The 17,829-nt window shown below is 40.3% G+C and overlaps 1 protein-coding gene across 1 annotated transcript in view; it reads left to right on the top strand.

The window, feature by feature from the left end:
- Positions 1-17,829, top strand: part of MAGI3 (membrane associated guanylate kinase, WW and PDZ domain containing 3) — a 237,437-nt gene that overhangs the window by 179,736 nt on the left and 39,872 nt on the right. Inside the window, exons 13-14 of the mRNA XM_015411482.1 lie at positions 9,666-9,757; positions 12,740-12,932. Of these exons, the coding sequence (XP_015266968.1) occupies positions 9,666-9,757; positions 12,740-12,932 (285 nt within the window). The remainder of the gene's footprint in view (positions 1-9,665; positions 9,758-12,739; positions 12,933-17,829) is intronic.

The following is a 17,829-nucleotide window of genomic DNA, read 5'->3' as shown; positions in this document are numbered from 1 at the left end:
GGTTCCTCAGTGGAACAGGCTTCCTCAGGAGATGGTGGGCTCTCATTCTGACAGCAATGCAGATTGTGTGAACTTAGGCAGATCATGAGAGGGAGGGCAGGAAGGGTTGCCTCAGTGCTTAGTTCTTGTGGCCCTTTCTTACATGCCCAGGGAAATGCTGATTGCCACTTTGGGGTCAGGAAGCAATTTTTTTCCAGACCAGTTTGGCCAGGGATCCTGGAGATTTTTGTCATCTTCTGGGCGTGGAACAGCGGTCACTGAGGGTGAGGGTATTTGTGAATTTCCTGCCTTGTGCAGGGGGTTGGACTAGATGACCCAGGAGGTCTCTTCCAACTCTATGATTCTTTATCCTGTTTGCCACACTCAAGCCCAGTTCCTCTCATCAATGGCAGGGATGAACATGCCATGAATTCTCTCTAGGTTCCTCACCAAGACTCCCAAGCCCCAGTAGTCTTCTGACAGCAACAAACTAGAAGAAACACCTCTTTCCAAACGTTCATCTCCAGTGGTGATTGCTTTTCTACAGTGGGGAGGGTTATAGCAATCATGTTAGATTGCCACTAAATATTTTGCCAAGCTCAAGGCAGTGAAAAATCCTCAACTCTAGCTGTCAAGAATCCTAAAGCCCTTTCCTTCTGGAATCTTCTACTTGAAGGATCAGTTTTATGTTTCCTCAGCCCTGAACTCCCTTCCCCCTTTCTGAAGTTCTGTAACAGGATTATAAAGAAAGAGTGAAACAATCCAGCCAGGGGCAAGATATTCCCCTCAGATGGCTAGTAAACTGTCAATGTTCTCCTGCATTCCTCTCTGGGTGTAGCCTAGTTCAAAGCTTGAGACATGGATTATTTGGCTGTTTCCAACAGAAATGGTCAGTTGTAGGCTTGAGATCGAAACTCCAAAACTAGGCTAACAAACCATTTTCTGGATGCAAGTTATTTGGACAGCTGTTAGATGGCCACTGAAGCAAAAGACACTGACAAGAAAAACTTCCTCTAATGGTGTACAAAGAAACATGCACCCTAGAAAGTCTTTTGTCCATCCAAGGTAGTTAACAGAGCCAATTCGAATGCGGATAGCTCACATATCTGGCAGTTCCCAAAAGGGATGGCTCTGTAATTTGTCTTAACACTGTTCTGTCTGCACTAGTGGCAGCCCCCTTTAAAGTACTGTAATCCATTACACTGAAAGAGCTCACTTTGAAGACAGTGTTCCTTGGAAGGTGGGTATTGCAGAAGATTCTGGGGGACTGATTTTTTTTACTACAAAGAGAAGGACTTCCATTCCTGGATAAAATTGCTGTTATATATCCCGTTGAACAAAACTACCTTGTGGCCACCAAGGGAAGTTTTACCTTACCTGTCAATTTCCTGTTCTTCATGGAGATGCAGTGCAGTCTGGCTCACTTTTCAGTGCTGTTCCTCTCTGTTTTATTTAGAAGTGGGGTTAGGTAATGTTTGTCCTTGTGTTCTCATATTTCTTTCTTCTATTTGCTTATGACAAAGAATACTTGAAGCCCTACCTTGCTAAGTAACTTCTGGGTATGTAGGGGTCCCTTCTTTCCAGTGGAAAACTTTATTGGAGGAGGACCCTATCTGTAATTGAGAGTAGAAACAATTCCAGTGAGAAGATTGATCTACATCTTCCAGGAAGAATAAGAAATTAACAGATAAGGCAAAATCCCTGTGTTAATCATATATAGCAAGCAGTATTTTCATTATTTCTTAACATTATGCAAGGTACTGTAACCAGTCTCCCAAAGAGACATTATCCCAGTTGTTAGTAACAGAAATGAGTGCAATACTAGCAAAACAGAGGCAGACCACAATAAAATGTTGTGAATTGTACACTACAAAATAGCTCATATGTCATAAAACATTTAAAATTTTACATTATATCAGTCCAGTTTGAAACAGTGATTCAGATACTTCAAATAATTGCAGAAATATCAAACGGCAACTAGAACTGATAACAGCACCAGCTAAAAGAATAACATATTAAACAGAAATAAAATCAGAAACCACCAAAGACTTCATGAAACAGTCTTGGCCTGCTTTCTAAAACTGTGCTGTTTCCACTGTGGTGACGGTAGATCTGACTAAAATGCAAACAAACCAACATTGTCCCTTGGAAACTCATTAGCCAGGAATGAATTTCATATGTGAAGTAAGGGATAGGCAGTCAGCTCTGACATTGACCTACTTAGTATTGTGTAACTGTCATCAAAATTTTTGTTGGAACTTTGTTTCCATTCTCCCCCAGATCAGGGATTTTTTTAAAAAAAAAATTCAAACATAGGTTTGACAATAAAACCCTATCATTTTTGTCTTTAAGAAGCATTTCATTAAGGTTTTTAATCAGCTTGTTGCAGATAGTATTGTAAAGATCAGACAACTTTTGGCAATTAAAGCCTGTTGAACTGTAAACTGGTAATCACAATGAAAACACAAATGCAGAGCTTTGAGGTCACAGCACCATGCAGTCTTTGTTAGTAAACACTGTACTAAATCTTTTTCAACTTTAGCAAATATTAAATAGTAATAGAATGGCAGTATATCTTTTTCTTGGAATTTCTGTGTTAAATTCATAATCATATCCTATATATGTGTTTGTGTGTGTGATGCATATATATTTATTTAAATGTAACTTACATACATACATAGAGAGAGCCTTGTCACCCTGATACTTCATACCTGAAATTTCTCCTGTTTGAATGTAATGGGGGGTATACATTATCATCATGCATGAAGCTTGGAAGTGTTCATTTTTTCAACCAGTAAATGGGTTGGAAAGCTAATATTTGAACTGTCTTCAAGACACAGAGCAACTGGCTGAAGAGTGCTAGAAAGAATAGAATTGTCAGCAACATGAATTAGTGGCACCATATTATCATTTTGAAATATGAATGGCATTGCTTTTAAGATCATTCAATGCTGAATTATAAATAACTTTATCTGAAGCCTTGCAGGTAAGTTCACCAGCTATTAGGCCATAAATGTTTATTACCTTGCTTTGCGACACATACCTATTTTAACCAATCTTGAATTTAAAAATAAGAAGTGTAAAGCTTTATTGCTTTGTCATCTGAAGTGACTTGTCAGTGGCTATTTTCTAACTTTTATTAGCCTGTCAGTAGAAAAAAAACTTATTAGTAGGAAAATTGGAACTAGGAGCCAAAATGTAATGAGTTCATCACTTGCTTCAAATGTATTGAGAACATAAGAACAGCCAATGTTGGATCAGGCCAATGGCCCATCCAATCCAACACTGTCACACAGTGGCCAAAAATACCAGCTGCCATCAGGAGGTCCACCAGTGGACTAAACATAAGCTAAGCAGTCTATAAACTAGTAAATTTGGGAGAAGTAAAAAATTTGGCAAGGATAGCTAAAACTTGAACTAGAAGCTTGCTTTTTAACTGATACCAGAATCAGATACCTCTAACCAGAGGTGAATAAACTGCAGTTGTTTGGCCAAGTTTGTTTAATTTAGCTGACCTGTTAAAATTTATGTTCAAACCTTTTGAGGTTTTTAAACCCAATTGTCCTTTGACTTGAGACTTGCACTTGCTACCTTTATGTGACAATCAAAGTGTTCATAATTTGTAACTGCAGGTGTCTAAAAGCTAATACCTGCATTTTTAACATTTTAATTGTCAGCTTCACTACAGCTCAGCTTCTGTTAAGTCATATCTTCCATGAGCATATCAAGGTGTTGCCACCCCCTCCCCATTGTTCCTGAAGAAGACTAGGAGAGTGTCTCAGCCTTGTACAGAGTCTTCCATCATCCATTTTACACTGGGCAAAGTGAACTCAAGGAGACGTATCTGAGGGCTTCCTGTGTTAAAATAAACTTTGTGTTTGGGATTCACTTTTGTTCCTCTTGCTATGGGCCAGGAAGCACAGAATCCTAAAGCCTGGTCTCCCCTGGTGTGCAATCCTAGGGGAAAATATCTTTATTGTTAGGCTATATTCGCTTCTCTGAATTAGCTTGCATTTTACAACATATTGGAGTTTATCTTAATTTCTGTAATGCTGGAACAGATTGCTTCTTAGTAAGCTGTAGTTGTGTTAGAAAGCAGACTTTTTTACCAACAGGAACAGTTGGAGTAGAAAAGAATAAGAGTCCAGTAGCACCTTAAAGACTTAACAAAATTTGTGGTAGGGTATGAGCTTTTGTGAGTCACTGCTCACTTCTTCAGGAACCATTGGGCTTGTAATATTTTTAGATGTATTTGCATGTGTTTATTCTGCAGTCAGGATGGTAATGTCCCTCATGAGTCAATACTGCAAGCAATGCTCCCCCTAAACTGTGGAGTCTTGTGAGCAAAAATTCTACTTTGTGAGCTACTGGCATTAAAGCTGTGAGCGAGCGATTTGGTTACTGCATAAATTAGTTTGCTCTGGAGCCATCCTTCCTGAGCTAAGACAAAAATGTGTGAGCCGGAGGCTAAAAAACTGTGAGCTAGCTCACACTAACTCGGAGGGAACACTGACTGCAAGTATCATTTAAAGTCATAGCCCTCAAGCCAGGCCTCAGATTTTTTTTATCATCTGCGATGAGTAATGTAATTAGTGATTTTTAGCAAGTTCATTGATTTAATTATCGTGATTTTCCCAAGAGATGGGAACTAGGTAATAGACTTGAAGCATTCACCTGTTTTTTTTGTGCAATAACAATTTCAGTCATAACACTTTCCCCTTCAGTTGTGTTAAGGTCTCTATGTATGAAATGCTGGTTAATAAAATGCAAGAAAACCTGCAGTGATGTGAAGGGGGGTGGGGAATCCAGTTTTCTCTGTTGCCAGCAGCTCCGGCCTGCATCCTCTGCCCTGCCATCTCCTGCAGACTGTCACTTGCTTATCCCAGCTGCTACCCCTCCCTTCCACCACTATGGCAACCCAAAAATGATGTTCAGAGTCCAAATATTTGCTTTTTACAGATAAGGTTGGGGGTTATTTATTTACTTGGAATATTTATTTGCCCCCTCTCCAGAGAACATAGTCAGCGTTATTCTTGTTCTTTCTGATATCGGCTTGTTATCCAGAACCGTGCATCACAGCTGTGGCTGGCCCCACTGTGTGGGTTTGGCTATCCATAAAATATTATTTATTATTTTTGCTTGGTAGCTCACTTTTATTTTCTACTAGACCATTGCGGATTTCAGGGCCTCCATAATGTTTCCTGTAACAATAAGATAATTACTAGAATAATCAGACCTTATGCCAGCTGTGTTAATAAACAGAAGACAAATAATTTAAATGTAATACAGTCTTCAGTGCTTACTTAAATTTGTACATTCTCTGGGTAGTATTTGGGCTTATGAATAAGCACTATGTATTTGCTGTTAAAAGAGTCAGTACAATGTTTAGGTTCAAGTCCTATCCAAAATAAGTAGAGTACCAACAAGTTTTTGAAGAAAACAAGTTCTGTGGAACCTGAAACACTACCACATGTTGGTGGGAATTCACAAAATACAGTTGACTTTTTCAGATTTTACAGATCGGGGGGGAGGGATAGTTTAATGATAGAGCATATGCATGATTACCAAATTGAGGTGCTAGTACCTCCAGGTGAAATTATCTCTGTCCCTGTGCTGCTACCAATCTGTGCATAAGACCCTCAGGTCCACTCCCGTTTAGAATAGATGATGCTGGGCTGGATAGACCCATGTTCTGGTTCGTGTTCAAAGGTGAAATTATATGCATAGTTACTTGAAAATTAACCCTATTAAACCCAGTTGTACTTATTTCTGAGTAAATATGCACATGATCAGGCTGAAACTTGTTCAGTGGGTTTTTGTTTTTTTGTAGAAACCAGTAGCAAATTTCTTGCCACCTAGAGAGAACAAAAGCAGATGTAAAAGTAGAGTCCCGTGCCTTTTCTTTCCACTGTCTTTAGCTGAGAATATATCAGGAAAGAAGGGGGAACACAAAGACAGCTGGAGTGCTGTGAACAAAGTTTGGCTGAAAATGAAAATAAAATGGGCTACAGGCCAAAAGTTACTATGGTCTTAAAGGCATGGTGAAGCAAATTCCTTTGCCTTAAAAGGCAGTCACCAGGACTAAAAACTTCCTCACTACTGTGGACCTGGTGATTGCTTTTGTGGAACACTGGCTGGGGAGTAATGCTTGGGTTAGTATATAGCAAAGCTGCACAGTATTCTTCACCCAAAGAGTGATTAACACATGGAATTCACTGCCACAGGAAGTGGTGGCGGCTACAAGCATGGACGGCTTCAAAAAGGGAATTAGATAAGCATATGGAGCAGAGATCCATCAGTGGCTATTAGCCACAAGGTATAGATAGGGGCTCTGGGGCAAGTGATGCTCTGTCTTCTTGGTGCTGGGGGGGGCAACAGTGGGAGGGCTTCTAATGTCCTGGCCCCACTGGTGGACCTCCTGATGGCACCTGGTATTTCTGGCCACTGTGTGACACAGCATGTTGGACTGGATGGGCCTTTGGCCTGATCCAACATTGGCGTCTCTTATGTTCTTACGTTCACAGTCAGGAAAGCGTGGAGTCACTTGAAGGAAAACACTCATAAATCCAATATATTGCAACAAATAAAAAACTTATTGAAGTTTATTCATATTTACGTTATTAGTGTTGCCAGCACCAGGTTGGGAGATTCCTGGAGATTTTGGGGGTGGAATCTGGGGAAGGTGGAGTTTGGAGTAGGGAGGGACTTCAGTGGTATAATGCCATACAGTCCACCTTCCAGAGTGGCCATTTTCTCCCAGGGAACTGATCTCCATTGCCTGGAGATCAATTGTAGTCTCAGGAGATGGAGGTTGGCAACCCTAATCCACATGCATTTTTGTAGTAGAAGAAACAGAAGCCTAATCTAAAAAATACTGTTTCCTGTTACAGGTGGCTAGCTAGTCCAGAAGCAGGTGTCTGCATGCATGAGATCATGGGTGTGGTCTTGGCTATCTTGCACATGAGATATTTGCAGAAGCATCTTGCCTTCAGCAAGACCATGAGGAGAGAGAACAAAGGCACAGGAAGAAGTCAGAGAGGAACTTCTAGCTAGACAAAGAGCGACTCCCACATGTACACAATCTCATTCCAGATAAAAGGGAAATATAGCAACCTCCAGTGTCCAGGCATGCTGAGTCACCTTTACTCTAACAATGTGTACACTTGACTGTATAAAATCCTAGGTTGAACACTGCTCAATGTAGGTACCAGAGACTCAGATAACATCTCAGGATGTGTCATGGGTTTACCCCCCTGTCATCAGTGTACCAGCTACTGTGCATTATGTCAGAAATTTGCTGAAACAAGTACAATGTACATACTACTGGACTGAGATGTGGAAAAGATATTTGGAGTATGACCCAAAGTCCTGTTGTCAAAGTCTATGACATGGAATCTAAAGATAGGACTGAGCCTCTGTTGCTACCTGACTGGCAGGTCTTCCAGCACCCGAGGCTTCACTTAATCTGCTAGCCTGCTATGACAGACTGTCAATGGTTAATGCCTAACAGAGTCTGAGAACCTTTGAGTGGCAGGCTGTTCAAACGGAATTCTGTTGAGAGAGTCAGTTAAGAAATGGCAGTTGGGTACTGACAGTTGAAGAAGAGACAGTTAAGCACTGGCTGTGGACTGGGAAGGAGGCAAAAGGAGCGAGAGAATCAGAGAGGAACCCCATTCAAGCCAAAAAGGGAAATTGCGTCCAGTTAAGAGAAGTACCCCCAGCCCAGTGAAAAGGGAGATGGCTCTTAAAAGAGGAGTGATTGCTGGTCTGTGTATATAGAAGGATTTTGGGAACTTGGTTGTATATTCCTCCCTTCTAGACTTTTAAGAGTCAGTGAAACTCAGATACCTATGCTTGAGTGTTTGATCAGAAACTGAAAAGAACGCCTCTCTCCTCAAAGTTTTAAAATACCCTTTTGAATAGCGGGAACACTTACTTATTGACAATAAATTATCTGGAGTTAATGTGATTACAAAGTTGCTTCAGTTTTTTTATCGGTTCACCTCATACATCCTAGCCCTGATTCCACCTGACCTTTTTCTCCTCTAAGTTAAATAAAACTTTTTGTTTATTTTGAACTTTCAAAAGTCTCTTGTGTGCCATTTCAGAAGCTGAATATAAGAAAGTGATTTTGTCTGTGTATATGTGTGTGTGTGTGTGTTAAAGCAACTGGGTGAAAAGAAGAAAGAAGAAGAAAAAAGGGAAAATCCTGTATATGAGGGGGGAAAGAGGGTGAGATTGGCATACCTACAATTACACCACAAAGGGCAAACTGCTAAAAGGTGTCTGCTTGGAAAATGAGCTAAAGTGACCTCATATGTGAAAAATTGGAAAAATCAGGCGTCAGATTCTGGAAATTGTGAATGTATAGCTGAAGAAAGTAGGGGATGAGGCAACACGTATTGATTTTTTCCTTAGAAGAATTTATGATTATAAATGTTAAGGTTAAGTTAGTCACATGCATTCATTACAATTTATGATTTTTTAAAAAAATTGTAGAGGAGTCTTCAGTAAAAGAAATGGTAATAAAGTAAAAGGTCTCGAGCAGTGCCATCCTAAGCAGAGTCACATCATTCAAAGTCCATTGATGTTATTGGGCCTAGAAGGGTGTAACTCTGCTTATGATGGCACTGCAAGCCTTACAAGAAGTTCATATTTACAGAAACAATAATCCTTACTAAATGGAACAAATTCACATTCTCTCTGTTGCAGAGGGAAATGTGTATATCTCATAGCTGGAGTTAGGATACCCCTAGATAGGTCCAGAACACCAGGGCTTCTGGACCGGGCCCACTTCTTTCTCCCCCCCCCCAATCCTTGTTGTCCTGCCACCCACGCTACCAGCTGCACATGCTGCCCTGCATAGTTGGTGATGGGCATTCGTGCAGTGGGCATGTGGATGGGGGGAGGCTTGTTAGTGAGATGGAAGAGAAACTGCATGGGTGGACAGTGGAGGGGGGGGCCCATTGGAGGTGTAAAATTTCCAGAGGTTTTGAAACCATTTTTTAAGAATGGGTTTTTAATATCATTTGGTGAGCTGGGAATGAAGATTTGGGAAGAAAATTAAATATATGCAGTACTAAAATTGTATTAATTGGTGTAATTATGGAGTTTATAAAAGCTTTAGATTTCTACAAGCAGATTTATAAATACACTCAGTACTACAGTTAGAGAATGCTGCAAATGCTGAACCTTATGCTATCTTAGCACATTTCTTTTATTCCAAAAGAGAAGGGTTTTTTTTCTGGGCTTTCACAATTCCATCCCATTTTTTTCTGAGCACGTGCACTCGTGCGTGCACATATACACACCCCGACACCTGGAACAAATCTAGCTCTCTTTTGACAAAATTTCACTTCGAAAGCTTTTAAAAATATTTTAAACAATAATTTTACATACATAAACTTGACAAAACATAAGAAAGGAGGGTAGTGATTACATACAAACAACTGAATGCCACAAGTCTGCAACTTATTTTTCTGTCTCTTGGGATTCAAACCTTTCCAGAAATCAGTCAGCATTACTTACTACAGATGGTAATCATTTATCCTTACTGGTGTTTGTAGCTTGAAAGTATCTGTCGTTTAACTAATTTTCCTTTTCTGAAGAAGAATTTTAATTTTATGCCCTTTGAAATAGTAAAATGTAGCTGCTTGTGTAAACACAGTTCTTCCCATCTTAATTAGCTCCAAACACAAAGGATTTGGATGTTTTCCTGAGAAAGCAGGAGTCTGGTTTCGGCTTTCGGGTTCTTGGAGGCGATGGACCAGATCAGTCTGTAAGTAAAATTACCCATTGGTTGCTGCATGCTTGTGCTGTGTTTCCATATATTTTCTTAATACTATCTTACTTTATATATGTAAGCTAGCCAGCTTGTATTGTTGTTCGTTTTTCAGTTGCATAGTGTTCACACCATATAGCTAGAATATTTCAGGTTTTTTTCATCTTGCTCCTGCTAGCTAGTTCTGTAGTGCAAAGACAGTGTGGGTTGGGACATGTTCGCAACACTTTAGAATGTGTTATCGGTGGAGGTGAAATCTCCATATTTACATTCAGGAGACAATTTTCAAAGGGTTTTCTGCTCGTTGTTGATTTTGCTCTGCTGTTGATTTTATTGTCCACCTTGGAGACCCTGATTGGGTAGAAAGGCTGCATAGAAAGGCTGCATAAAAATGATTTTAATAAATGTTAGTGTTTCTGTGGGCTGTGAATTTAGATGTGGACTGCTGTTTTATCTTGGTGTGTCATCTTGGTTGATCTTGGTTTGTGGCATTAACTGTTGTGGGTACATAAGCATACTTTTGTAAATTGCCTTGGGCCATGTATGTTAAGAAAGGCCATTTGTAAACATTTTAAATAATGAATACAACATTGTCTGACTGCATTTCTAGATTTTAGTTTAATTTTGTCTTTAAATTATCATTGGAAAACATCCTCACTTAAGCACCATTCTTCATTATCTCTTAAGCTTATTAGACCCCACAGAGTTCAACTCTTAGTAAATGGGTCAGATGATAAGATTTGGGTTAATTACTTCATTTATTAAGAGATTGTGTCTGATATGCAGGGTCATAAATCTGAAAGCTTGTAAGAGTTTGCATTTGTGCTGTGGGGTTTGTAACTCATTCACCTGCCACTTGTTCCTTGTATTTCATGTGTCACAACATTGGGGTGTGCCCCCAGTGTTTATTTGATCGGGTTGGCTTGGGATGTGAGGAACTTTGGGTAGTGTTCCAATTAAAAAATCAATCCCTTTTGATATCTAGACACTGATTTTAACCATACCTGGGTTCTGGTCCAATAACTTACTCCAGTTACTTAAAAATTGGAATCAGAAATTTATTTACAAAAGAACTATATATATAAAAACATACGAGTAAGGGAAGGGGTATGTACACTGAAACAAAGACAAACATTTTAAAAAAACCCTGGCTCTCTATCCACTAACACTGACCCTGTGCAGCAGTCTTCCCAGCAGTGCTGACGTAGAAGCAGAAATACTGAAGAGAGTGACAACCTCTGCCTCCAGGTTCACGAGCTCTCAATGCAGAAGATTCTTCCCTGTTGTTCTCTCATATCTTCTGTGCGAATATCCTTGTATTTTTTGGTAGTTCCTGACTCCTGGCTTTATCCTAGCTCAGCTGTCAGTTCTTGATTGACTGACCAATCACAAGGATCAGTCAATTGATCTAGATCGTGAACCGTCAAGATCGTCTGCTGTCAAGCAGTTACTTTGACAGCTCACAGCTGGCCACTATCAAGCTAACTGGTAACTGACTGGAGGTGGTCATTAGTAAGGTACATTGTAGCTTGGAAACAATCCAGACAAAATTTAGGGATTAATAATTCTACAGAAAATACAAATACTTCATTCCTGAGGACCCACTTTCATGACAGCATGGCAGATAGCTTTTGTAAATCCAGGTGTCATGAGGAGGTTGTTGAGCAGTGTGGTGGTCAGGGAATCACCCCCCAGTAGTCTAGGCAGTATGGTAATTATGATACAATTTTTGCTGGGAAGTGCATTCTGTAGATGCACCTTTATGATGCAGATGGGCAAGAATTTTTAGAAAATTTTGACTCTTGACCAAGTTGTTTTAAGAGTGGTGGTGGAAAGTGCTGTCAAGTCACAGCTGACTTAGCAGCAATGTGATAGAGTTTTCAAGGGAAGAGACAGTCTGAGGTGGTTTGCCGTTGCCTAACTCTGTTAGACCCTGGACTTCCTTGATGGTCTCCCATCCAAATACTAACCAGGACTGACCCTGCTGTCAGGATCCACAGCAGGACAACGAAGACAGCACAGAAGCAATTAAGCGCATGGAAAGGAATGCAAAGCATTAGAAACATACACCCCACTTATGGCAGCCATAGCTGACACCTGCTTAGCTTCTGAGATGAGATCAGGCTGACCTGGGCCATCCAGGTCACGGTGTTTTAAAAATACTTAGTATAAAAGAACATTCTGCCCAAGAGAAAGGGTGACGTTTTATATTTGTCTTTTTCTTGGGCTTTAGGGGATAACATAGGTGTGCTACCATAAGGATGTGTACAAAACCTTATGTAGGTCCAGTGTGGTTTTTAATCTGGTGTATCCTGTCCTATATGAGTAAAGGTAAAGGTTCCCTTGCTCGAAAGCCAGTCGATGAGTACAGGTACCTAAATTAAAATCATAATACACTGGTATAGTGAATGAACCATCTTGTCCCAAACTGTCCTTGGCTACCACAATCTAACTTGAATTTTAAAAAGAAACACTTTTCACAAGTTTTGGATTCTTGTAGGTTCAGAATTTGTCGTGTTTCCAAAAGGAGGGTATTGTATATCTGAGGAGCGACAAGTGAGAATACCTTCTTGCACATCCTTGAGTTCTAATGGTACATGAGTTTATCATACGAGTGATCCCAGTTAATTTTGGAGACTTTGATTTGAACATAGAGATGGAGGTAGTGTCTCAGATATACTAGATCAATCCATTTACGCCCTAGGGTAACATACAATAACCTTACTATTTAGAAGGTTTTGTGTTTTGTACCAGCTGAGTATTTTTATCAAAGGCAGTTTTACAATGCTACAGACATAAATAGTAATACAAAAGTATGTATTTCAAGAATTACAGTGTTAATAACAGTATCACACTATCTTACATACACTCTCAAGTATTGTTGGAAATGAGATTTTAGACTGAATCTTCTTCCATATTAGACAAATACTCTGATAGCTTTATGTTTTTCACACTAAAACTGGTCTGCTTGTTTGCTAGATCTACATTGGAGCTATCATTCCACTGGGAGCAGCAGAGAAAGATGGCAGACTACGTGCTGCTGATGAGCTTGTGTGCATTGATGGCATCCCTGTCAAAGGGAAATCACATAAGCAAGTTTTGGACTTAATGACTAGTGCTGCACGAAATGGCCAGGTGCTACTGACAGTCCGCCGAAAGATCTTCTTTGGTGGTATGTGCAATGTCTACAAATTAAGGCTGTACTCTTGTGCTTGGTATTGCTTTTTGTTACAGCATCGATTAATCCAAAATTCTTCCTTCATGTCCTTTAAGTGCTATCCATTCTAGAGGTAGTAACGCATATTTCGATATATTGTATTTAAAATACTGAGCAATAAAAGAGCCAATATCACAGTATCCACAAGCAAATCATGTAAGATAGAATCATACCAATAAACTCACAGGGCTTTAGCATTAATGCCTGGTTTAAGTTGCTAGAGAATCCCTACCTTTAACAACTTATACCCAGAATTAATGTTTGTTGGTCTTAAAGGTGCCACTGAACTCAGACTTTGTTCTATGTAGTTTCATGTTATCTGTAGATGTAGAAAAAGTAAATATTTGATATTAACTCACTCAGGAAATATAGACAGTATTTTAAAGGTTGTTTTTAAAAAATTCTTTATTCTGAAGTAGTTCTAAGTGGGGGTAGCCTTTCATTCAGAGACATTACTTCATTCTGATTACCAGTCAGGGCCCTCTTGCAAACAGCATCAGTAAGCTTCCCCTTGGTTCTAACACCAGCCCTGTCCAGTTAGCAAGCAGCAGGGTTTGCATCATAGCTTGTAACCAAGGCTTGCAACACAAATATCTGTTAGATGCTTAACCACCAACACCCTGTTCCCATCATAGTTAGAAGTCTGAGTTGTGTGGATAGGGCCTTGGCTTTGAGGCACTGGAAAGAAGAGTGATCTTCGGTGCAGCAAGGGAGATGACTAGTATTCACCCCAGTGAAGGCTGTGAGCTGTGCCCAGCACAATTGCTTGGATTTTTATCCTCCCCTCCCAGGAAGAAGCTGACATCTGCTCTGCTGCAACAACTCGGTCTCCTTATCGCTTAGCTGATTGCTGTGCCACCTGGTGGCACATACTCCATTTTGGAAGAGGCTGAGGTGGCAGCACTTCCTTGCTACTGCTCCTAGCCAAATACTGACACTTCATGTCACGTTAATCCATGATCCTAAATACATGTGACAACCCCAATATCATAGTCTCACCCATGTAGCCTGACCTTATCTGGGATGCAGTTCACCCAGAATTTCTATAGTCAAAGAAGTGCAGGGTTTTGCGACATTGAAACTGGCTAAATTAAAAGGACTTTGTTGAAAAATGGAGGGATGCATAATAAAAAGACAGAAAGACAAAGGAGTCTGCTCCAGTAACTGACACAGGGACAGCCTCTCTCTTTTGCGTCTTCTCTTTCAACCGAAGCAGTTAATGTGCATGTAATGATTCCTTGTTTTAAGAGTGTGTGTGTCTCTTTAAATGTTTGGTTGCAGTGCAGTGAATGCAGAGTAGAGTGATTGAGAGAGAGAAGTGTGCTGTGATTGGAGGATGAGAGAGTGTGGAAGGAGTTTTTAAAGTGGATCTGTGTGAGTGTCAGTGGGTGCGTTCAGACGCAGCGTTTGCAACGGTATAGGTGCCAGTTGCAATCAGTGTACTTACACATAGAACACATAGAACATCTGCCTTCCGTCCCTAACCGTTGCAAAGCCCTTTAAACCGTTGTACTCTGCCACTAGGTCTCCAAGTGGTGGTATCCAGTGTTCCCTCTAAGCTGAGTTAGTGTGAGCTAGCTCATAGTTTTTTAGCCTCCGGCTCACACATTTTTGTCTTGGCTCAGGAAGGATGGCTCCAGAGCAAACTAATTTATGCAGAAGCCAAATCTCTCGCTCACAACTTTAATGCCAGTAGCTCACAAAGTAGAATTTTTGCTCATGAGACTCCACAGCTTAGAGGGAACATTGGTGGTATCCTGAGTACAACGGTTGTAATCGCTGTACCCGCCGTCTGATCGCTCTCCACCATTGAGAAACAACTTCCGTTCGGAAGCCTGAGGCTTCCAATTTTCGCCCGCCATTTTTTTTTAAAGGTTGGCGATATGTGCTTGGGCGAAGCTTCGCCCTGGCGTTTGTTTAAAAAAAAGAAAAAAAAGGGCCTTTGTTTAGTCCGGGACCTCAGGGAGGCTACTTCGCTCTTTAAACTTTAAATGTAAGTTCTTACCTTTAAAGTTTAAATGTAAGACGGGTTTTTTGTGCATGCGCGAAGATCGCCATTCTGTGGATGGCTGCCTATGCGCATGCTCAAACTGAGTTTTAAAAAAAACAAAAAACGCCGATGCCCATTGTGTGTGGACGGGCATACAGCGATGGGGTCCACAGACAGGAGGTGAGTGTGATCGCGTTTCAGCCGGCATAAACTGCACCGGTTCCAACCGGTACAGTTTATGCCGGCTGAAACGGCGCGTCTGAAGGCACCCAGTGAGTCAGTTATGAGAGTTATGAAAGTCAGTTGGAATTGTTCAGTTGATGTTGTTCAGTCAGTGAGAATTCAGTTAGTTCTGTGTGGGATCTGAGAGAGAGCAGCATATATCTTCAATAGTGAAACTTTAAAGTTCTTAAAGAAGTTAAATTTACCAAGAGATTAAACTGTGTGGTCGCCTAAGTGAGATTCCTGTCAGGGTGGAATCTTAAGGACTAAAACTGACAGTGTGTGTGATACAGTTGACAAATATATTTACAAGAACCTTATTCCCAGCCAGTTACATAATAACCAACCTCTTATTTTGTTCTTTGTTCAATAAATCATCTTTTGTTTAAGTTATCCCAGAATTGAATTCAATCATTCCTCAGGACCACATATATCTTGAAAGCCTAGACCCTGGGTCACAATACCAACACCAGAAGCAAAGAGGGGATTTGGAATTTATTAAAATTCCTGGTGGTAGCTGGAACTACCTATTTTGTAAACACAAAATATAAATATTAAAGAGAAATACAGTCCTCCCCAATAAGAGGACGTCACAGTGCAGGTACAACTAATTTTGTGTTTCTTGCCCATTTTGTGGATCCCTTTGTTAATTTGAGCATTTGGATGGCATCTGAGGGTCCAAGGCAGCTGTGGTAACTGGATTTGGTCAGGACTATTGCTTTTGGAAATCAGAGTCCGTTCATATCCTTTAGGTAATCTTCCATGGGTTTGAGAATTTGTGCTTCAGCAGCTACCCAATGAACTCTATCTATCAAATCCAGACCCTTGATTATAAGTAATCAGATACAATTACATCTGATGATATTACAGACTTTGCAGGGTTCTACAGCCTGCATGACCTACAGGGGCTCTGTCCATTAGCCTGATATCAGTCTGGAAATTCATAACCTCCTCTGCTGTTGCCACATTTGGCAGAAGAGCTCTGGTGACCTGCAAATACTAGTAGCAAATTTAGATTGTTCAGTAGGATGACTGTCTTCCCTATTTCCAGTTTTTGTTCACACATGGAAGCTGACTTGAACGTAGCTGCATTTGATCTGTAGTAGTGAACCAATGTGCTAAAGCACTATGAAGACTAATACATCTTTATTTCAGCTTTATGCCTTCATGAACTAAAGCCCATTTATTCTTATTCAATCATACTGTTGTTGATAATTGTCTCTTTGTGTTTATATCTCTTATGGTTGACTCTAGCCTGGTTAACCAAAGACTGCCCCCAGCCCAGTCTCACAGCAGTTTACAGTAAATGCATTTTTTCCTTTCCCTAATTAGAGTGGAGGTATAGAAAAAGTATTGCAAATAGCTACAGGAGCTCAAAAATAATCATCATCTAGTGCTCTTCGGGGCAAGGTGCAAAAACAGTGTGGTTTGTCTGAGATGTTTGTGACCATAAAAGTAAGAATAGAATCTACTGTTCTTGACTCTTACATGTCAAATGAAACACTGCCTTTTTCTGGTCAGCTCCTTGATGATTGAAGATGTAGGCGGATAAATGAAAAGGATCCTTGCAGAGCTGCAAAAAAAACCCCTCATTTTAAATGTCTCTCCTTACTAAACTACAAATAGGAAGTAGAGTTTAATAGATTAAACATAGATTTGGGATAACAGAATGTTCAAAACTCTTACTCCAGCCCCATCAACTCCTTGCTTTGTGGTTTGAAAAAGCATGTAAATCCCTACCTAAAGATAACCTGGGTTTATTTGACAGCTCTGAGGGAGTCCCATTCTCCACCCACCCCCTCTTTTGCTGTCTACTGTGGTACAAGCCAGCAATGAGAAAAGGAAAAAGAGAGGGGATAGGCAGCTTCTGGTGTCCACTATAATGGGGGGAGGGACTTCTTAAAATCAAAATATCCTAAAGCAGCAAACTAGGCATTATCGTGCAGACACTTGGTATGTATCATAATTGTATTATACCTGGTGACTGTTTTCAGCCCCTCAAAGTAGGCAATCAGATTGAGGGGGGGGGGGATGATACCTGAAGGCTAGGAAAATATTGATCAAAGAAAAGCAATTTATGACTTTGAACCTCAGCCTGCACTGCTATCCTGGATTATTCTGACAGTACAACAGGTTCTTTGTAGTAATGGTGATAGGTTGTGATTCCTTGAGTAAAGCTGCATGTAGAGAAAGCGCATGCAAAAAAGAAACCATAACTTATGTTTAGAGGGACCAGGGGCAAGTGAAACCACAATATCTAAGTTTCTGATACAAAGAAGTCAGTTCTGAGGAAAAACAGTAAACTGGCTCATAGGAAGAGAGGGAGTCTCTGTCTTTGCCACAGATTATCTTTGCTCTTATCACCTCTACTGCTCTCAAGGAAAAGATAACAGAACACTTTCCTGGGAGTAAGCCTCATTCATTGAATATACCTGAGTAGTATTCAGAGCTGACCTTAAAATTGCTCTCATGATCCCTAATTTTCATAGACACGTCTATAGATATAGAAGAGTTCCTCTTGTACAGAGACTTTGTGAGTCTGGGGAGATAAACTATTGAACATATGACATTTAGATGTAAGTGGTACAATGAGGTTAGAGATAGATTAATTCAGCCTCTTATTAAAGAGAATACCTGGGC

Source organism: Gekko japonicus, unplaced genomic scaffold (genome assembly GCF_001447785.1).
Source record: "Gekko japonicus isolate JY-2015 unplaced genomic scaffold, Gekko_japonicus_V1.1 scaffold437, whole genome shotgun sequence".
In the NCBI taxonomy this organism is placed as follows: domain Eukaryota; kingdom Metazoa; phylum Chordata; class Lepidosauria; order Squamata; family Gekkonidae; genus Gekko; species Gekko japonicus.
This window is presented reverse-complemented; position numbering and strand designations above follow the sequence as displayed.